This window comes from Struthio camelus, chromosome 1, assembly GCF_040807025.1.
Source record: "Struthio camelus isolate bStrCam1 chromosome 1, bStrCam1.hap1, whole genome shotgun sequence".
Lineage (NCBI taxonomy): Eukaryota > Metazoa > Chordata > Aves > Struthioniformes > Struthionidae > Struthio > Struthio camelus.
The window spans coordinates 160,499,725-160,523,279 of record NC_090942.1 but is presented as its reverse complement, the minus strand read 5'-3'; the positions used below and the strand labels follow the sequence as shown (position 1 = coordinate 160,523,279).

The 23,555-nt window shown below is 35.8% G+C and overlaps 1 protein-coding gene across 1 annotated transcript in view; it reads right to left on the bottom strand.

The window, feature by feature from the left end:
• Window positions 1–14,264: 14,264 nt before the first annotated feature.
• NALF1 (NALCN channel auxiliary factor 1) overlaps window positions 14,265–23,555 on the bottom strand; it is a 501,997-nt gene continuing 492,706 nt past the window's right edge. Inside the window, exon 3 of the mRNA XM_068927581.1 lies at window positions 14,265–22,964. Coding sequence (XP_068783682.1) covers window positions 22,669–22,964 — 296 coding nt within the window. The 3' untranslated portion in view covers window positions 14,265–22,668. The remainder of the gene's footprint in view (window positions 22,965–23,555) is intronic.

Genomic DNA, 23,555 nt, shown 5'->3' with positions numbered 1-23,555 from the left:
AACAAAAAAGTAATAAGGCCTACCTTTTTACTTTTTTGTTGTAGATTTCATAAAGTCCTCAGGATCAAATCCTGAAATCAATGATTTTGAAGAATCTTTCACTCTCATTTTTCACCTTGAGAAATCTTTGTTAAACAATAACATGCCAAATCCAATGCATTTATGTTTTCTTTCCCTTTAATTTTTTATTATAAGGGGAGGATTCCCTTTTTATTCCATGATCCTCTTTCTTCTCCAGTGTGAATTCTGTCTCTTATGACTCTATCTCGTTCACATATGTAAGCCTTATTTCTCTCACCCTGCCATCTTGTCAGTTTTATTTTATCTTGACAAATACAACCGGGAGCTACTTAGCGCTTGAAGTAGAAGAATGAAAAAATAAAGGCAGCTTTTAAACTTCTTTCTGCTTGGTCTGTACTCTCTCCCACAGCTCTTCAGTGGGTTAGTTTCATTTTACATTTAAAAATACAATCAGGTAAGCAAAGCGACACCCAATTATTTTTTTTTTTTCATCACTAAATTAAATTACCCAGCTGATCAGAAGAAGGGAGGAGGCTCTGGAAATTGAGGGCAGTGATTAAAAAAAAGATAAAAATGCTGTCTGATTAAAATGTGAGAGCACTAAAATGAGCCTTTCTCCTAACTCCAACCCCAATTACTCTATTATTACGGTTTTATTGTTTGCTACAATATACCTCATTATATTGTTTAACACAACTGCATTGGGCAGTAGACAAGAGCGTTTCTTGAGAGGTCTTGCAACAGTAGAGGTAATCTTGGCTTGAGAGGCTGATCAGCTGTAGCAGCCATGGGCAAATTAGAAACTAAGGGGAATGGGAGACTGCTGAAGAAAATAAGAGAAGCTTTGAAGCAAGGAGAGACAGCAACTTTATTGAAATGTATGTAACATATTCATCCTTGCAGTTGTTCACAACTGTGACAGTATCTACTTGAAGAGCAGTTGTAAATGTGGTGTAGCTTGCTAATTAAACACATATAAACACTCACAAATTCTTGGATTGGCTAATTACAATGAAGAGATTTGAAATCTCTTTCATGAACCAATTTCTGTTTGGCGTTCTTGCCGATTTGTAAGGCTTTTTGCCTTATTCATCTCTGATATGGCAGACTAGATCCACAAGAAGAATTTAATAGTTGCACTGTCCTGAGCTGGAGCATTTGACTTTTATGATACCCAGCAGAATTTTAGCAATCAGCTTCAGCATCCAAATTACTGGTGTAATATCAGAGCTAGATCACACACTGAACTGACTAAAGGAGCTAATGACCTCTAAATGTACCATTTTTAGAGGAAGAGAGGGAGTTTTCAGTTTATTTTCAACTGGACCATCCCTGCAGTTGGTGGGGTCTTTAGGCTAGAGGAGAGCTAAAGCAGGACCAAGGAATGCTGGACCACCTTTTATAGAGCCACACCCTTGTATTCATCACAATTGTATTCACAAATATGGTTTCTTTAGTAGGAGCCTTTATAAACTTCCCAGACATGAACTATGAAGTATTTTAAATCCCTTCCTTCTTTGAGTTTAGGCCCTTATTTTGGGCAGAGTGAAACATATCTTTCTGGAAAAAGATTGACAGCAGTCTTACAGAGGGGGAACCAGGGAATAGAGGAAATGGAGAAATAATGAAAGTATTATTAATAAAAAAAAAAAGAAAAAGGAAAAGAAATTTGTATTTTCCTGCCTTATTGTTCTGCTTTTCAACTATACATTATCAAATGAAAAAGCTAATTAAAACTTATATTTCCTGTTTAAAAGTGGTAGATGAAGTGGAAGAAACAAAATTATTTAGTATGGAATACATGAAAAATATCTAATAATCATTACAAATTCAACTCTGCAGTTTCAGGATCTGTGACGGTATTACATCCACTTACCCTAGGTCTCAGAAATGGTGTCCTTCCTTTCCTATTGGACTACAGGAGAGAAATCTTATAACCTAAATATTTTTGACCTAAGTAGATGTCTTCGGAATTCTTGGCAGTGTATTTGTCTCTACCTTTCTGTGCTTTGATTCCTTGGACTGGTGATGGTCCATTCATTTGTTTTTCCTGTTTGTTTTTTTTCCTTAAAAACAAAAGTGTATTGTGTTCTTTCTCTCTCTCTCTCTCTCGCTCTCTCTGTCTCATCCCTTCTCTTCCTCTCCCTCCACACACCCAAAGTCATGCACACTTTTATCTGCATAAATCTCAAGAATTTCACACAAATATCATTATTTATAGTTTCTCTTATACCTATACAACTAAATAGATATATGAATTATTTTAAACTTCTGTATGTATGGAAATCAATAAATATTTTGAATGTATATTTTTTAAAGGTATGAGCTTACTGAGAAAAATTAAAAAAAAAGATATTTGTATATGTTCTGAAATTAAATAAATCTGTGATCACTCTAGTTATATCTCCTTGCTTTTACTTTCAAATATGGATTTGTAGTATATTTATGTATACCATAGTCAGCTAAAGTGTCTGCAGCAAAGCTATATGAACCTATGAAACTGACTTAGTTCTCTAATCACTTCCTGACCTGACCACCAAGACAATGTACAGATGTGATCTCTTGACTTTTCTATGGTGAGTTTGGTGTGAACTTTTTTCTTGCTCTCAGGTGTATCCCTACTGACTGACACTTTCATGGTCAAGTAAAAGATGGTCACCCTGCTTAAACGGAAATGCTAAATGGTCACTCTCTCCTGGAAAGCTTTGAATAAGAAAAACAAAACAAAACAAAACAAAAAAAACCTCTGAACCTCTGAAACCCAGCTTTAAATAAGGAAAAGTGCAGAATGGTTTTGTGGAGCAATATGATCATGGGACACTATGTATCCAGATTTCAAGAAAGAGGTTCAGTTGAGGTCAAAGAGGTCAATACCAACACTACCTCTGACAGGTTCAGATATAGCTACCTGGTCCTCATAGTAGCTTTTGAAATGCTTTTGGACAAAAGAGGGACCTTTATTGTCCATGGAGGCCTGGGATGCACTTCACCTAACTTTAAATGCCTCAGAGTTAGATGCCCAAGTCCGACCTGCTCTCTCAACATTTGTTTATAGTTAATAAAGAGAAGCAGACACCATTAGACAGCAGTTTAGCTGACCTATCTTAGATGTTCCTGTCTTGGGAATAATAAGGTGAGGTAAATCACTCAAGCAGTTTCTACTCCTCTCTTAGGGAGCCTAGAGTAACAATGTTGGCAGTGATACCCACCTTTAGGATACCAAAGTTCAAAGATCCTCCATAATGATCAATCTCATAAATCTACCATTGTAATTTCTGTTCCCTAATTTGCTTTCTCATGACTTTCATGCATGAAGATCTGCATGTCTATGCCTCTGGGACGCAGGGAGGATGTGGGACCTGACTCTGAAAAGGCTGGCAATGTGAACATTGATCTAATAATTGCTTTTGACAAATTGCTAAGGTGCAGAATAGACATTTTCTGCCTGGATGTTGTAGATGAACTAAGTGAAATTTGTCATATATTCATGAATAATCTCTATCACTTCTTCTGAAAGACATTTTCTATCTAAAGAGCGGCAAAACGGTGACATAATTGTCTCTAGGTTCAGATAAAGTGAATACGCTCAATGCATTTTATTGCAAATGAACTTCTGAGGCATTAATGCAAAGAAGGAAAGAGAATATTTATGATATCTTTAGTTCGTTTGTTTATCTCTCTTGGCCTGAATTTATGACAGCTGTCTGGAAACCTTCCACGGGGAAATGCACAAACAACAACATTTCAAATGTTCCACTAAAGCACGTCAAATTCTTCTAATTTCCCAATTGGATCCAGGAGGGCTTCTCAGGAAAAATCTTTCTGATAAATAGCTGGCTTCTTGCTTCCTTGGCATTCCACACGGCAAGCTACAGCAGAGTTGGTAAACCAGAGATGCCCAGGAGCTCTGCCTCCAGTAAAGGTTTCCAGATTCCCTGCTGTGCATCTGATATACCAAAAGCTCTGAGGACCTCAGCCTGACTTGCAGTTTCTAGAGTTTTCATACTACTAGCTACATGACAGAAATCCTGACAGTAGACCAGCTTAGGTTTGAGGAAGGTGAGAAAAAATTCCAGAATTACACTGAAAAAGTTGAAACAAATCTTTTCACTAAAAAGTCTGATACCCAGGAATTCCCTCCCATTCATGGAAGAATTTCAGTGAGCTGCTCAGGTGACATAGGACTTGTTACTGCTTTTTACATTTTCACGCCAACAAGGAGTCTTGTTTATCCCTGTAGCTAGTGAGTTTCATAATGGTTTTACTGGACAAAATAAAAATGTCCATGATGAATAAATCATCCATATTCCCATATTCCTTGAAACTGATAAAACTGTGAAATAGTTTAGTATGATTCAGGATTTTCTGTTTTCAGACAGAAACCCCTGGTGTTTGTTACCATGAGGCCAAAGCTGAGTTTCTGTATTTTACACCTTTGTGAGATAGCTCTTTACCAGTTTTCCATCATGACCTCATTAGGGAGAAGTTGTACGCTTGTTAGTTTGATTAGTGTGTTGAAGATTTGACTCATTTTGACTGAAGCGTGTTAGCACCTGGACAAGCTTCTCATTTGAATCATCAGACAGAGAAAGAACTAGAGATGGTGAATTGGACCTAAGAATCTGTTGCAGTCAGCAACTACTTACTCAGCACTGCTATACCTGGAAGGTATGATCACAACTAGCAGAAGGTCTTTTATAGCGATACAATTGCATCATCGCTTTAAGGATTGGCACTACCGACCTTTAGCCAAACTGGCATAATTAAACTGGTACAAATGTATGTGCTGACGGACAGTTAAGGTGAAACTTTCATGATATTAAAGTTCAGGCAAGGTCTGGGTAGAATCAATACATCTGCAGAATCAGTACAACAATCAGCAATGAATGCAGCTGAAGAACTTCAGGAAGGTGCACAATGTGGAAGATTGTTTAAAAAATGCAAAGAGAGAAAGACAGAGAGAGATGATATATTTCTGGAAAGGTCAGAAAGCTAAGATTAAGCTAAGTTTCTAAGGAGAGGGAAAAGGAACTAGGAAAATTGGTGTGAAGAAGAAAGGTTGAGGAGCTAAAAAAGTCTATACTATTCCACAGTTTCTTCAGAAACAGGGATTTTATGCTGTACACACATTATAACTCTACTTGAAACCTCCCAAAAGGCTGGACTAAAAATGAAGATATATTTCTTCAAGACAAAATGAATGTGAAATATTATTACTTTGTAAATAAATGGAAAAATATTAATTATATTGTAAACTGTTAAAAAAAGAAAGTGATTAAAACATTTTCCTTTTAGTGATGTATATGCAAAATATAGATACAGAATAATCAAATTACAAGCATGTTCAAATTAGTAGGCAGAACTCACAGAGCTGTTAGTGAAATGGAATGCATAAAATTCATACTGTAAAGGAGTGTTGTTACTGTAAAGGAGTATTGTCACTGTGGTCTTCATCCTTTTACTTCAATATCTCCTGTGTAATGGTAAACAAAGTTCCAAAGACAACACCATTACTGCTGAAATGTACAATATGGGTGTCTAATATAATTATAATTAACAGTTTCCATTCATTTGCAGGATATACCCTGATGACATTGCTCAAGAGAGGGAGAGCATTAGTGGTAATTATGCTTTGACTTTGTAATATTGGACTGAAATGATATTTTCTGACAAATCCTGAAGTAAAAGAATGGGGTTGATCTGAAAGGTGAAACAACACTGCCATCTAATTGTTTCTATGGAGAATCACAGGTTATCAGAAGATAAAAATATCTTCGATTCATGAAGTATGTGAATATACAGACTCCTGTTTTTTTTATGATGACACTGTAAAGGTAGGCTGCACATTGTTGGTTTTTTAGTAAAAATTACCTAATTTTTCTTTTTCAAGGAATGGTGTTAAACCTGTACACTTGTTCTGATTTTGGCTATAGGCATTGAAATTTACTTTTTGGGGGGGTGAAAGAGCAGGAGGATAAAAACATAGCAGAAATATACTCGTCTTCAGAAATGAAACTTTGCCCAAGGATAAGATATAAGACAGTGTGTAGGATGAAAGGCACTAAAAAACCACAGAAAGTCCTGCTTGAGCAACGAGGTTGGACTATGTGATCTCCAAAGGTCCCTTCCGACCTCAACCATTCTGTGATTCTCTGAACAGACTCCATAAATACAGGAGTTTCTGCATCAAATCATACATTTTGTCTACCAGTTTGCTAGCTTGTACCTAAAACGTGCTCCAGAGGGATGTTGAAGAGTACTTAAATGAGAAAATAGTTAATAACTTACTCACTAAGGGGGTAAAAGTATAACACTGTGTTTTATATTTGTATTCAATCTCAGGTAGATTGAGATGGTCTCTTTAATGTTATTGCTATTTTTTCACATCCTTTTAACCTTCCTTCCTCATTGCTCTTAATGAAAGTGACTGTCACTGGCTGACAATACATTGTGTACAAAAGTTTCTTATTTCCACATTTTAAACTTGTTGCCTTGCAGGAATATTGTATTTTGTACAATACAAAATACTGGTTGCCTCCATCCCCACCCCACGCCTAATATAAGTGCCTTCCATCATCTGTTATTCTGTTCTTTTATCTATATTTTCCTGTATTATTTCCAATTATTCAGCTTTTTCTTTTTCAAAGCAGTCTTACTGTGTCTATAGTTATTTTCATCATCGGTTTTTAACTCTTTGTTTTCTGTCATATCCTTTTTTTAGTGTGTGACATAATCGAAATATGTAACTCCACCAGTTTAGATCAAATCAATGTATCATTTACAATACTATTTTTTTGTCTTATTTTCCAGTTAGTTGAAATGGAACTGAGTACAATACAGTTTCAGATAAATCAAAGGGATGATGGGAGCTAAGACTAAAAGATCTTATAGGAAGAGATCTAAAAGAATAGGCCTGGCAGAAAAACAACAGCTTTCTGTCCTCACCCTCACCTCCTAAAACAAACAAACCAAAAAGGGATGAGATTTTCTTTTGGTCCAAAGCTCTTCTCCTTCCAAAAGTCCAAGGGGGTTTAGGGTCTTAGAACATTTTTGAAAGAAAAATCTACTGACCTTTTTCTATATCTCTGAACAGGAGCGTGCACAATGAAATACAAGTATTGTAATAATATTGGAATATTATAGTGCTTCCCAGACTGGTAGGCTGGTATTGAAAGCAGACTTGCTGTTACAGGGCTCCCAGCTCTTTAAAAGCCAGATTACATGAGAGGGAAAGTGCAGAACGTCTTTTTCTGCCTGCCATAGCTTACTCAATGTCTCGCTCCATGCCCTGACAGAAGATAGAGAAAAATGAGTGCTTTAGACTGAATACCTATTAAATTAGATTTTTTAACTTGGGTGGTAAAGGTAATTTTTAAATCAATTTAGAATTTTTACAGGAATATTCACTGCAGTGACTGTCCAGAAGGCTGAAAATACGGGTAATAAGCTATCTATGGGAACTTTGTGAGACAAACTGCATCTTTCAGCAGAACACATTTTTTCAGGGTTAGCTTCTCAGGACTTAATGAGAAGAAATATGTAATTTAGAAGCATGAGCGTGGTTTCATCTAGTTTCATCCATGACAAACAACATAGTATAATAGTCACCATGGAGATACTATTTCTGCTTTATGCTTAGCAGCATGTTCTCAGCTCACAGCAGCTACTTCATAAGAGTTCATGGAACAGGCTAAGTTTATGATTGCCACCTGGTGGCTATTGAAGAAAATCCATTAGCTTTTGGGAATTCCACAGCTACTAAGGAACAGTAGTACTGGAACCACTTTAGTAAAAAAGGGTTTCCGAAAATTCAGGTGGTATCTTGTGGAAAGGCCATCTGAAATTAGCCAGAGAAATGTTGACAAAGTTTCCATTTGTTATCAGCCTTGAGTTTCATTTTCAAAAAAGCTTTAGATATCAAAAAGAAAACAGTATGTGGAACATGTGAGCTGAGATCCAGCATGTCATTCATGAGTGGTCCCCTAAGCTATCTTCTATCAATGTACACAGACCCCCGACCTAAATATGGTCATGCCTTATAACTGAGCTAACTGGCCCATTCTGCGACATAGATAAAGCACACACTTTATATATGTTTAGGCTGATAACACATTTATGTTACAATTATTTTGTAAGCTAAGCCGCGAGAGGCCTGATAGTCTTCCATTGTCTCACCCAGTCTCCACAATCCTCTGTGAAACTTGCATCCGTTTCAGAAATCCTACCTTCTTTAAAACTAGAGTTTGCACTCTTCATGTCCTCCATCATGTGATTAGCACTCAGATTTGGAGTTCTTTTGTTCCTTGTGGTGTTGTTCAGGCATAAAAAGTAAATAGAACTGAGCCCTGAAAAAGTTTTTCCAGTGATTAAGTTTTCATCATGTGAAATCAGCTCTGGAAGCCAATAAAAGTGGACAAACTAAACTTCCAATCCCAAATTTAAAATTTGGTTTCTAAGAGTTTTCTGGAGTTATTTTACGCTGATGGAAATATCTTTGTTTTATAATACTGTCTATATGCTTATAGGCATGCCTTTTCCCATTGTTTCTGGAATGCAAGCTTCTGTATTCATTCATGTCTTAATTCTATTTTGTATGAAAAGTATTATAAGCATTCATTAATCTATGCATATATAAATGACTCCAGAGAAGGAAGTGATTTGGCAAGCTAAAGAAGCCCTTTACCTCAGTAATCACAGGTCTTAAAGGATAGTTTGGGTAGTTTTTTTTCTTAACTACTTCAATTTCTTTGGAGTGAAACTTATTCATAAACAGTAGTGCTACACAAAACCCACAGGGTTCATTTCCTGCATTTGCTGTTTGTCCTACATTTACAACTAGTTTCTAGGGAAGCTTCTGTTATAGAAATCTCCATCAGAAAAGCAAGGAACAAATACAGGCGAACATTCAAATGTGAGATTAAAGAATCTCCCTTCTGGTTTATGATACGTTCAGTATCATTGACTTTTCAGTCAGTAATGGAAAACTAAAGGAAATTACTTTACTAAGTCACGTGCAAATACCCAACAGTTTCAAATAATAGGCTAATATTAGCCTATTATTAAATTCATGACTGTGGGATTACTGTGCCATTTGAAAGTAGCTAGATCTGGTTAGATATTTTTTTCCCCTCATGATCAAAAAAATAACATGGAAAGTTGTGCATGCAATCAAAATATCTGGATTTGGAAATCCTATGCCTAATGATGGATGAGATGTCTGGCACTGTCTTTCTCTTCCTGGCACTCGGTGCCCTGAGCAGATACATCCCTGCAGGATCGCCTTTTGCAAAGGAAAGGTAATGATTAGTCATGAAGTCCCTGGATATGATGGATCATGTGAAACTTATTGCAGCACGGAGCGGAGCCTTGATGGAGAATAAGGACATGAAACACGCAAATTTATCTGCCCTCTTGACTATTTCATTCTTGTTTCCAAGCTCTCCCTTTCTATCCCCATTAAGATGGAACGGGAATTGCGTTATGCATGGAGGCAAAAGAGCAAAAAGAGAAAGGGAAGAGTGCCCACTAAGCTAGAAGTGAGAGCACTCACATGGAAGATGCAGATCTCGGCCACAGAAAGATGAACCGCCGTTACCCATATGCTGCATGTACTTAAATTACTTAACTTTTGAAGAAAGCGTGAGAGTGTGTAGCAACACATGGAGGGCAAGAGGAAGGAAGAAGGAGAGAAAACAAAAGGAATTAACTTTTTTTCTCCTTAGTTCATAGAGGTTGCTACATCTCCTCTCCCTCATTTCTGTTCAGTACCGGAGCATTTGGAGAAAAAGCAGAGATACCTCAAATAAGATGTGGAATTACTTTCTTCCTTACTGCTATATCCTTCCTGCATATGATGTCCAAGTTCTGAGGACAAGACAAACTCAAGAATATGGAGTTTTTATGGCTATGGATAGCAGCGGAGGTTTATATTTCCCACAAGTAGCTTGGGCTGTTTGCTAAGAATTTTTATATTCCATGCTGAAGCAAGTTACTTTCTCCATAGATGTTATAGAGCCTATTCACAGAATCACAGAATCGTTTAGCTTGGAAGGGACCTCTGGAGATCATCTAGTCCAACCTCCCTGCTCAAGCAGAGTCACCTAGAGCATATTTCCCAGGATCACATCCAGGCCTAACATTCACCTAACTCAGAGCTACAGATTTGCTGTAGGGATGCTAGGAAATGTCAGCAAATCACTGACAGAGTGTATTAAACCTGTTTGTGTGTTTAATCCATTATGCCTAACATAGACTTATTTGTGCATTCTATTTAGGATAGAATATTATTTATTCAGTTTTAAAATTTGGCACTTCAGGAACAGCTCTTAAAAGATGAAATGAGTTCTGAATTATGAATGAGTCAGAGCATCAGCACCTGGCAGTGAATTCTGATGACCAGAAGATCAGAGAAGAGGGAGCTGTTCAGATCTAGGTCTTTGATTTGACTGCACACGGTACAGGGGCCAGCAATAAAATTCAGTTCCCAATTTCTAAATGCTAAGCGTTTTTAAGAAAGAAGCTGTTCAGACCTTAAGGAACATTTGTTTCATGTCCATCTTTGCTTTAAACATAGTAAGAGCTAAGGTAAGTTCAAAGGCATGGCATACTGGTGTTACTGTTAAATTTCATGTTCTGGCTGAATGTAAAGAAATAATTCAGAACTGCTAACCTATCGATAAATAGATATAAGATATAGTATCAACAGCCATGACATCTAATGTAATAATGATAAAGTAAAAGGAAAACATGAAATGAATTGAGCTGCTTCTTGACTGTGACAAGATTATACTTGACAAATTATACTCAACATTAGTATGCTCAAGGCCCCTTGAGTAGCCAGGCTATCTACATCTATGAGTAAAAAGTCAAAATATTGGTGTAGGCGATACCCATACACCGAGGCTAAGAAAGTGCAAAAAGTTCCAGAAAGATTTATTCCTGAGAAGTGAGAATAACTTTGATCCTACTGTCCTCTATCAAAAGGGGTTAGAGTGAGTGTGCCACTGGATTTTAGAGCTGTAGGATCTGAGTTGTGCAGCAGCTACTATACCAAACCAGCTATGATTCTGATTTCCTTTTACTACCATAAAACATGAGATGAACTTAGGGGTTTTATAAACCACGTGAGTCTAAGCTGACTGTAAAGCTACCATGTATCGTTTGATGGGGTCTGAATGCAGTTCTTAATAAAAGTTCTGGGTTTTGCAAAACTGATTTTTGCAGCTGTGTATGGAAGACTTACTTACATTTTTAAAATGCCTCCACAATTTTAAGATATCTTGAAGAAAATGCATGTAATTATGTTAAAATAGGAATATACTCTGCTCCATTAACTCATATAAAAACAAGAAATATTTGACTTGAAGCTGACACTTATTTTCCCTATGTGAACATATATATAATAAAATTAATATTGACTATAAAAGTGTATTTCCTACACTGTATCGTTTGCATCATTCAAAAGTAAGTTTATTATGACTCTTTACTTTTGAGTATGCTCAACTCTTATTGTAGCACTACAATGGCTTTATTGTGATCTTCAATGCACTTAATGTGGTGGATGGTTTGGGTATTTATTATTTTTTCAAATATAAATTTCTTTATATTTCTTCATGAATTACTGGCTTAGAAGATAAGGTTAATATGCAGGTAGCTTTGTTCATTTGCTGCAGAGATGCAACTTGAATTGTAATTTTTTTTTGATTAATAAGTGGCTTTTTTATTTTAAATAAGAGACATAATCTCAAGGCAGTATGTTGTAGGGGACAAGAGGATTGATCACTTTATAAAGAAAAGTGATTTTCCAGAATAGTCACGGCAAAGAATGCCCTTTCTGTACTGAAACTAAATAAACTGAAAAAATCGAATCCTCCAAATCACAACTAGTTCTCATAACAACCAAACAATATTAAATTCATGAACCAGCTTCTGGTTTGTTTGGGAAATTTTGTGTGTTATGTTTAATCTTGTCCTTGCATATTAGGTTTTTACTTGCTAATGTGCCACACACAAGCTTTCACCTGACTTTTCATTGTTCATAACCTATGCTATTAAACTTCATACAGGACAGTGTTTCTAGCCCTTCTCCAGGTGTTTGAGAATGTATCCTTGTACAACATTCAGCTGTACCTGCAGTTTTAGCTGTTTCTGAAATTTGAATTTTCTACTGTATTTAAGCTCTCATAGAGCTCTTGGTTGATTTAATGGGGGGAAGCCTCTGTCCAAGAAACCACGGACAGTCCAGGGGAGATTTCTATAATAGGAGAAAACATAAAGCATAAAATATTTGCCTAAGTAAAACCCTCTTCCAACCCTTTTAAAAATATTAAAATATTAAAATATTATTCATAAAAATATGCTTTTTATGAATCTTCATAAGGAGGAAGAGTTGAGTCTCCTCTTAGTAAGACATGAAAGGTGCTGTACAGGAGTGCAGCTTTGTTCCCTGTGCCTTCCTACAACCTTCTTTGGGACTGAAGGAAGCTAAGGCCTGTTTGAAGTATCTGAGGAATATCATAAGTGTAGTCAAATGGCTAATTATACACATTTCTCTAGCTTAACTGTGGAATTATTGTTAGATTAAAAATGATGTCAGGATGAAGATTTCACGCATCTAACATGAAGATATTTACTCATATTCTGAAAACATTCATACGGATTTCTAAGAGCACAAATGCTGAGGGAATGTTACTCAGGAAGTAATAAAAAGCAGGAGGGCATGGAATAAGGCTAGGCAAGCCAAAGGGTTAGAAGTGATGAACACATGGTTGAAAGTCTCTGCCCAGTGTGTCTGGTAAATACATTCACTTTTGAAGCACATAATCTGTCATTTTCAGTCTAGACTAGTATATTTCAGTGAAGCTTTATTAAGAAAAGTGGAACAACTGAGCCTTAAACTAAAAAAGATGGAAAATATGTTAGAAAGAAAGAAATAAAAGTAGGGTTCCTGAAATAGCGTTATATATATCAAGAACTTAATGAGTTTTACTTTAGTTTACACATACTCAATTTCCTTTTTCTCATCCACACATGAATAATAGCTAGTCAGAGAAAATACTTCATTCTATGTTTCAAATGATTTCCCTAAAATAGGAACCATATATAACTGGCATTCACTTTATACCTGATGAAGTTGAAATACCTAAAGTGAAACCTTAGTCTTGTTGCAATCAGTGAGAATTTGAGCACAGATTTAAAAAGAAGATAGACTTCAACCCTACTCTTTGGAAACATATAGCCTAACTATGTACCTGCATTGGAGATCCACTAATTTTAACCTACTAAAGCAGTGTATTTACTCTCATTTACAGTATCTGTAGCTATTCATGGCATGCAAAATCTAGCTTCATACTACAATGAAATGTGAAAGAAGTTTGTATAAAATCTGTATGTTGAAATAAAGCATTAGTGGTAGACTTCGTTTATACAGTATATGCACCTACCTGTGTGAGTAGGTGGTTAGTCATAAAGGTGAATGACTGTGAAGTGTGAAAGGGTATCTCAAATAGGTTATGGAACTGAGAAGAAACTGTGAGACTTTTGGTTTATTTCTTCACCACAGTTATGGCTCTGATTGTTATAAATGAATTTTTATTTTCACTTGTTTTTTTGCTTTGGCACCCTTATTCCAGCTTCACCTTATTTTGGCTCATCCTGTGAGGACCTTCAGTGTTGATTTCATAGACACATTGCCACCCCTTACTGCCATCCAAAATAGTTCTGAAACATTTGACATCTATCTTATAAACTATTCTGTACTTACCTCTTTGAACTGTTGTTTTGTTATCAATCTATCTATCTCATTTGAGAAAGACAAATCCTTGAGTGACCAGACAGATTAATATCTAATGTCACTTATTAATTCAGTATTTTTTGTAATCTATTGAATGACCCATAAATAATCTATGATTTTTTTCAGATTTCATACTACTCAAATTTGACATATAGATGAACTAAAAATAAAATATTCTTCTTTTTATAGGCATTTTTTCATTTGTTTTAATTTATTCTTCTTATAAGCAATTTGAGATGATGAGCTGTAACAGTGCTGCTGCTGTTACATGGTATAATCTGGAAATCCAGTTCAATAGGAGGAGATTATCTCAATCTTTGTATTTTTGTCAGAAATATTTTACAAAATAGATAGCTGTAGTCCAGGTCAGAACATGCGTTCTTTTCTTTTCACTTTTTTTTTTCTTTTGAGGAAAAAGGAAAGTTATTTAAATTTGATCTGTTTTTAAAAATCATTATCCCCCCCAACACTTCAGGTTTAATTTTATTCACAAATCCCTACTACCCAAAAAGTCAGACTCACTGTTTGCATCTTTAAATTTATTCTTAGTTGAGCATTGCTTTTAGTGTTTTTTCACAATCTTCAACAGTTTCTCCTGTCATTTTGAAAACAAGTTTTTCTGTGAGTCATTGTAATAAATTATTTCATCAAAGTTCTCTGTAAAAAATTAAAGATAGTATTAGTTGCTTAACTAAAGTTGCTATAATAATACAATATTTAATATATTATTACAATTTACATCTTTTTTTTTTCTTTTTTTCTGACAGGACCACTTAGCCCTCTTTTCAATGCTAAGAATCATAGGACATTCCATATAGTTTAAAAACACTGATGCCAGTTTAGCCCATTTCAAATAAAATCCAGTCCTTAGCTTTGAAGAAAGGAAAAATAAAAAAGAAGGAAAAGAAAATGGAAACAAGACTAAACACAGTTAATTAAATTTGCTTTTAACATGAGCTTTCTGTTCATACAATTTGGGAATAACAGAAGAGTAGAATAATTTTAATTGCAAATCTGTTAACATAAGCATGTATTTTGTAGCTGCATAGATCAATACTAATCTTTAAAAGGCCAAAATATGATTGTGGAGAAAACCAAATAAAGCAAATAAACAAACAAATGAAACCAAGCAGCTTCTGTAGAACTACATAAATAAATTGTCATTAAGGGTTAATAATTAAGAAAAATGAAATTATAAGAATTCTTTAATTTTATTTTCACTTGTAGGACTGAAAACCTTTTCAGATCTTTTCAATATTTTTACTTATATTTATAATCCTGTGTAAGTTTTTGCATATTGAAACCCTGAATGAAGCTTGTTAGATTTCAGAAAAAGAAAGGTCTATCAAATCAAAGCTCAAAGCTTTGGCTCAACATGACTTTTGCATAGAGCTGCAGCTAATTATTTGACCAACCACTTGGACAAACCTTTGGAACATTTCAATCTTTCAGCTGTTCACGTGCTTATTTATCTTATCCATGTCAGTTTATATGTGCTCAAATGGACTTTGGGCTTTCCAAATGCTCCTTGAAGTCAGTGGAAAGATTTACACTGAAATTGGCAGGTTTTGATCCATGGCATTAATCACAGCTCCAAAAATGAAAAGCAAGAGTCCCATTGAATTCAGTGGACCTGTACTGGTGATGGATAGAAAGCTGATGGGAGAACAACGTCTCTCTGTGTACGAAAAAATAAATTCTTTTTTTTTTTTTTTTGCATATATAGCAAAATATAAAGGAAGAGAATATTACATCTTATCAAAACGTATTTAATTTTTCAGAGGGCTATTGAGGCTAAAACATGTCCTAGGCCAGACTGGTGACTCTGTCAGAGAAAGGAAAAGGTGGGAGGAGAAAAAAAAAAGGAGAGAGTAAAGAAATTACAACCTTTTTTTGTTCTTTGTTTTTACTAGTCTTCTCTAAAAAACACAAGGAATTAGTGACTATTCGTCCTGTTGTTCACATGGCAGATATATTCCAGGGGATATAGTCGCTCTGCTTTCCTTTCAGTAGATTTCCTAGAAAGCTGGTTAGCAGCTGATGATAGTCAAGTACCATAGGAACTTGATCCTGTAAAGTGCTAAGTGCTCTTCATCATCCAATAAAACAAATAGAACGGAGCACACTTAGTTGAAGTCCTGTATTCCCTATGCAAATTATAATAAATGTTATAAAAATCAGAACAGCTTAATACGTAATCTGTCAATATTCCACAGAGTAGGAAAAAGAGCATCTCACTCTCATATGAGTGTGGTAAGCAGACCTTGCATTGTTTTCACTGAGACAATTAATAATTCATTAATCTGTGTCAGCTGGAGCAATATCAGAAAAGGGACTGAAAAAACCTTCTTTTCTCTCTCTTTCAGAAAGTATAGTCTGCTGATCAGTGCACTGATGTGCATTCGAAGGAAACAGGTTCACCTGCGTTGTGGTTCATATAGGGTTAGCACTTCATCTCCATCGGTATTTTGTGATAAAGAGCCGGTGTAGATGCCTAAATTCAGAAGAAACTTCATAAAAGTGGTTTCCAATTGTAGATAGGTACATCCTTGGTGCTCAGAGAACGGTCTTCAGTCTCTGAGAGGATGGGGCTTAAGGAACACTACTCTCTGTTTGCTGTAGACCACTGACTTATTTAGGTGGCACTTTCCTCAGTAGATTCCCTTTTTTATATAACTAACTCTTCACGTGCATTATCCTTCATCCACTATGCTTAATTCAGAGATATATATTGACCAGTTCTAAGATACATAAGAGTTCAGTGCTGGAATGCTTGGTGTTGTGCTAATTGAAGATACATTCAATTAAGCCTTGCAACAATGCTTCGAGACACCATTTCCCTCTGCTGCCTGCTTTACCCCTCTGACAGAAACTACCCCTTTTCCTTCATCGATTCTTCCCAAAGTTACAGACTCAACAGAAAGGTATATGTGTCTATGTTACCATGTCCCAATTCTCAGTCTTGTCTTCACCCAGCTCCTCCTCAGTTTGCACTGAAGGGAGACATCATACGTTCCTTTCTGCTGATCCTGCTCCAGGACGATCAATCCTGGCAAAATCATAATGGGACAGCTGGGGACAGTAGCATTTTGACTGCTACAAAGAAATTCAACAGCACTTCATTGTCAAACCATTCACCCTTCTGCTGAGTTAGCCTTTTGTGAGGGAATATCGAAAGGATTTGAAGATATACATTGCTGGTAAAATCTTCACCCTTACTCAGAGGGCTGGTTACAAAGTGTTATATATTATTTTAATCTTATTTCAGTTTTGTAGGGGGAGAGCGCAGCATGCATATTTATTTTAAAGTCTACTAGCAGCTCATCTGAACATTGTAATACGGCTATAGGTGAGACTGTAGAAGTGAGCAGGGTAAGTACTGTCCCTCAGAAAAGGAAGTTAATTCACTTTGTGCGTATCCAAGAGAGGAATTTAGTACTAGCAGAATGAGGGAGTCTAAAGATTCGAACTGAAGCATAATCAGCACTTTGAACAGAGACTCCTCTCCCTTCTGAGGCGTAACGTAAACCACCTGTGCTGCTGGCACCCCACCGAAATCAGTGGAGTGTGGTCTGCACTGAGAATTTTCAGCAAAAGTCAAGATTTTGAGTGAAAAATTCAGAAAAATAATAAGTCAGGTAAGACAGTATCATGGACTGAATATCCAAATATGCTTTTTACCCCCCGCAAAAAAGTTTTAGTTTTCGTATTACAAAAACATATTTATGCTGCTGAAATTCTATTTGGAAATTCACACTCCATAGTATGAATATAAATACAATAATTTTGCCCTATTTATTTTACAGGTCTTATCCTTTGGTATTTTTATTCATACAGTATGCTATATTCCTAATATTTGTGGTGAACATATATTTGCACCTATCTCTCTTAAAAGAGATAATTATCTAGATATAGATCTACATCTACATAGCAACTTTTTTGCTGCTTTTCTATTATATATTTTTAAGATGTATAGCTTGTTCCTCAGATGGATTTTTTTTGCAAGTTGGCTCCTTTTTTTTTTTTTATTTCATTACTCAGATTACTTGACTCTCCCTTCTTCCCCCTGCAGGAACAAATCAAGCTTTTTAACAACTGGAAAAAATGCTTGAAAACTTAGAGGTGTTCAGTAAAGCTGATTCTCAGAGCTCTCGTGGAACATGTTTGCAAATTGAATCCCTTAGTTGAGATGATATGTGCTCCAGTCCTACCTACCATCCATAAATCTAATGCTAATGAAAACTATCATATTCAGAACTGAATGTATCATTTTCCCAAGCTTTTCTAAAATACTGCTGTTTGCTGATGGCTACTGGCAGATTTTATAACCTCTTTTAACCTCAGAAAGGCTATTTAATTTCCTCTCAGCAATGATGAAGTTTCTGTTAGTTCTTGCTCTATGCTCTAAGCTCAGCTTTGAAAACATTCTTTTACCAAAATAACAAAACAATAGGCAGCAATAGTAAAATAGAACCATATACACTGTACCATTGCCAATATAGTGTTAAGACTGAATTTGCTAGGGCTGAATCTAAAGATCCTTTGTTGATGCACTACACCTGTGAGCAATTCCTGAGTAAAGACTATGGGATGACAAATTTGGACGTAGGTGCTACAATGCATTTGTTGTGGCTGCATGTTGTACCTGTATCGAGGCCCACTGAAGTCAGCATGACTCTGAGCACAGCTAGAAGCCTGCCCAAAGAGAGCTCATTGCAGGGCTGTGGCACTGACCAGATACACAGTGAAAGCTGCAGTAAGGACCAGACCTGTTCAGAGATCCCTTGCTTAAGTGATTGTTTACGTGTATCTTTAAGGTTCCTAAGACAAGTTCATTTCACTATAGTTAAAGCTACCTCTGCTAGGCAAAAAAGTTTTGCTTGTGCTTTAGATAGTCACTTAAGACAGGCTTCACTGTGTAAATTTCTGTGTGCATGTGTACAAGCTGTCTTCATTTATCATGATAAACAGGTATCTTCTGTGTAAGGATGCAGCGTTTACAAAAAGGACATTGATTATCATAGATACAGAGAAAGCAGAAGACAATGCCCTTGCCTCTCACTTTTTAATAAAAGAATATATCAGCTGAGAGCCATATCACATACCCAACAAAACCTGCCATCTCTGCTATTTGATTTACAGCCCTCATTCTTCCTTTTTTAGTCAATTAGAATAACACTGTTTATAAACCCTCAAGAAGGAATTTCTTGAAAGCCTACGTTTGGTTTGTTTCTATTGTTCCATAGGTTCTTTGGCAGCTGATGGCTTGGTTTCATCATTTATAGAACTAAAACTTCATTCTAAGTTTTTGTTTGTTTTTGTCTTTAAATTATGGTGTGCAGAAGGACAGCCTTTTCCTGCTATATTTCAAAAAAAAAAGGTATTGTCTCTTTAATGAAAGAAAAACATCAATATAATGTATTACCAAATGTAAATGCAATAAGAAATAACATATAGCTCTGGTTATGTTATATGACATTTGGCTTAGCAGTATTAACATATTGCACAAAATCTGCTTTTTCCCTATTGCAGAAAATAAGATGATAAAAGACATGGGAAATATCTCTATTCCATAGGATTGTTAAACATATTCTCTTTTTCTCTTTTCCTTTTCATCACTCATTTTCAGAAATATTTTAATATTACTTGTTTGTTAAGCCAGTTCTTTATCATGTATGTATTAGGCATACAGTACAAGGAGAAATGGAACAAGATGGCAGTTATAGCAGTGGCAAGATGCAAATTTATTCTGGCAAAAAAGTAATATGTGCACAATATCAAGCATGCTTAAGTTTGTGCCGGGAAAACTATTACGAATGAGAAATGGATGAAATGAAATTTTGCATCATACATGATTACGTGTTGCTTAACTTCACAGAAGAGTCTTTGACTACTCCTCATTTCCCAGGTGCCACCAAGAGAAGCTGCATACCACACTGCTGGAGTCAAAATGGCAACAGACACCCAGCAGCAGCAAACTCTGGAACATGACTCTTTGTTTTAGAAATGAAAGAAACAGATTTCAAAAAGATGACAGAAAATTCACAGACCATTGAACTGCAGGCATTGACTTTGGGTGGGGAGGGGGAGGGGAGGAATTTATTACATCTTATACTTAATAATTAGAATTCTGTAATTGCTTCCTGCTTCATTCTGCCCATCTTTAATGTGGCTACTTCATGCATGTGATGATGTTGTCTCTGTTTTTCCTCATGTCTCTTTCTCATATGTTGTATGACCTGTGAGTGAGTGTAGCCAAGCAGTGGAGGAGTCGTATTTTTCACTGACACCACTTGAAAACATTTGATAGAAAAATAAGGGATGAAGGATGAGAAAGAGCAGGAGAGAAAAATAAAATATCTTAAAGAGCTCTCTACATTCGTTCACCATGAGGCAAAACAGAAACAATGATTCTTCTTCATGCGCCAATTGAGTTGGGAGGAACCAGACTTGCTACTGTATTGGTACAGTGTAAAAATAGATGACACTGTGTAACGACATGAACAAAAAAATATGTGGAACATTACAGAAATGGATGTTGGATGGCCTTTGCACAGCAGAGGTAGATAAAGGTTATAACAAACTGTTTACTGACCATACAAACTTACTAGAATTAAGAGGTCAGTTGAACAAGAGCTCACCTAGTAAGAGCTTTCTCAGTAGTGTGACTTATCAGCTGTTGTACAGTAACAGAACACTGCCCAGTTATTGCTCCATCCACTTTTCAATAACATCTCTGTCCTTTCAAAAGTCTACATTCTACCATTTGTTAAGGCTTTTTCATTTACAATTCTACATTTTTCCAGCTTTTTGCATCAATTCAATATAATTAATACATGTACCTCTAACAGAAAATAAAATAACTAAAAAGCACCATGGTTTATTGAGTAAAATATAGCATGTGCAAGGAAGAGAAGGGAAAAAATAAAGAAACAAACCAGTGCTGAAGAATTTTGCATTAGTTGGTGCTTTTTGTTGTCATATTTGCACAGATCATTTTAGGCTCCTCAGTCTGGTTTCTATTAAAACACTATCAAAATAAATACTCTTGCAAAATATTTGAGCTTTCACAGATTAACATGTGCATCTTGAACTGCTTAAGCAGTATGATTATCTTCTCCTTTTTTTTTCCCTCCAGAATTTGACAGACCGTAAAGTGTACAAAAACACATATTATGCACCAGCGATTAAATGTTCTTACAACATTAATATTTATCAAGGGGTATTTCATAGCTAGAAAGTAGGTAACTATTTTATTTCGTAAGAGAACATTTCCTATAGTTTTCCTTCATCTCCCAGCTACACAGCAAACATCTCTAAAGTGCACTTCCCAAGTGTAGTTAGAGAATAGGAAGGAATGTAAAGTTTTTAAAAACAGCCCTTATTAACTTTTCCTTCCATTAATTCTACTGTAAACTCTAAAAAGCCTTTTTAAAAAGCAAATTCTCATACACTCAGCAGGTGAAATGTTCCCACAAAAATAAAATCAAACAAAATAAAAACTACTTCAAACGATGAAAAATCAGCAATCAGATTGCAATCTTTTCTCTCGACTCCTTATACCCTAATATATTCTTTACTGTTTTATTGCACATTTATGAAAACGGTTGTCCTAAATATTTAAAACAAAATAGTTTCTTTATCTGTGCTAACACATTCTTGTGCACCCTTAATAACTAGAGTAACTTCCAACAACACGTATATATTAGAAAAAACAATGGAATCAAAATCAGATAGCTACTTTATGTTGTAGATGCTCAAAGGCTTCTAGTGTAATTTTGCTGAGACAAAAAGACTTGACTTTTGGAAGCTCTTTGCTCCCATTCCTTATGAAAAGCTGCTGGTTATGTGACAGCAGGAGAAACTCAAAACGTAATTCACAATGAATGCCAATCCTTTACCTCCAATATGAAGGCTTCCCAACTATTCAACTTGCTGAGCATAACTGGTTTTACATCTTGTATCTCAAAAAGGCTGCTCCTGTTCAACTGACCAGTGAGAAAGGACTGGACTTCTTCAAAATGGGTATTGGAACAACAGTTTGTTATATATTTCTTCACATAAACATTTTTTTAACTGTCCGATCCCACCTTGTAAGGAGAGCACTTGTTTGTTCAACTAAAAGGAACCCTTCATGCTCCTTTTGGGTTTGCTCAGTCAACTGGTTTGTGCAACAGTGGCAGAGGCACACTGGAATTGTGTACCCATTCATTGTGATTACACAGACAGAAGCAAATGTATGTTGTCTGCTCAGGGACATGAGGAGGGGAAAGGAGATGAATGGTTCCCATGGGTAAGAGGACAGTTAGGTTGGTTTGGGTTTTTTTGTTTTTTTTTTTCATTTTTCTTTTTTTGTTTTTTTTTGTATTTTGTTTTGTTGCTTTTTTTTGTTTTCATTTTATTTTTTTATTTTTTATTTTTTTGCTATGTCATGGAATCATAGCAGTCATTCCTCTAATAGAAACTGACAGGACATAAAAGACAGAACTATCAGATGAACACACACAATGACTAGAAATATATCGACAGAGAAAAGACTTAATTTAGCTCTGAGAAACGGTCCCAAAAATAAAATCCTGTATTAACAAGTGCAAAAAACAAACAAAAAAGAAACTCCAAACATTAAAACACAGTGTATAAAATGGTGTGAGAAATTTAAGTCATCAAACAGCCTTTTAGTCAATAAAAAGCTGTGTTCATGTGTCCTTGTTGTTCGGGTAGAGGCCCAATCTTTTCTTTTTTCCCAAAAGGTCATTCAAGAAGAGATCTGAGGGTAAAGCACTCAGTACTTGTTATATTAGACTGTAGTCCTTTGGGCCTTTTGTGTTTCTACCATATAAGATGAATCCTTTCTTTTATTCCTCACTGGTTGAATTATCTTCCAAAGTTGTTATGCCTCCAAAGCCCAGTCCTGTTGAGTTCTGTGCTGCTGAGACTGTAAGTACTGTATGTAGGAGAATTAATACAAGAACACACAGTTTAAGTCTGCTGTTACACAGTCTTGATGCTGATGAAACTGTGAGTGATGTCCTGTGACACATTGTTGAGCCACTTGTTTTTATAGTCCCTTTGGATTGATGATCTGATAATAGTCCCCATCTGACATCACAGCATTCTGGTTCTGCATTGGTTGGATAGTTTTCATAGAGCCCTGTAGGGTAAACACAATCAAAAATTAACGTCATGCAGAATAAGGTTTGCAGACCTTGGCAGTTCAAAGGAAATGAACGTTTTTAGGCTAAAGTATCGGATCTCAATCTCTGCGTTAGCTTGAGGCCTGCAAAATACGTGTCTTTTTTGCATGATAAGAATTGTTGAAGGGATACATTTAGTCTAACACAAAGGAAAAACATGAAGTTGCATCAAAAGATCATTCAACAGAAGTATGAACCTGAGTGTGATTGTGGAAAGATATGAAGTTACAAGACAGCTATTGTGTTCCTCCATCAGCAAAACTGATATTTAAACTTCTCCTTTCTTTGGATGAACCAAATAGCAAGTAACCAGAATGGACATTGTCACAAAATTTGAAAAGATCTTATTGAAATTATTCCTCAGTCTGTGAGCACATACTCATAATAACACTGTCCATGAAAAGACTGACGTTAAAGATAAAATCAGTTGTTGTTAGATCAGCACAGATCCAACAATTTCACAGGAAAACTCTGCAAACACAGCTATTCAGAGTTTACTTGTTTACCCTATTTTAACTAAGTTTCTCTGACTGAGGTGTTCTCTTCTG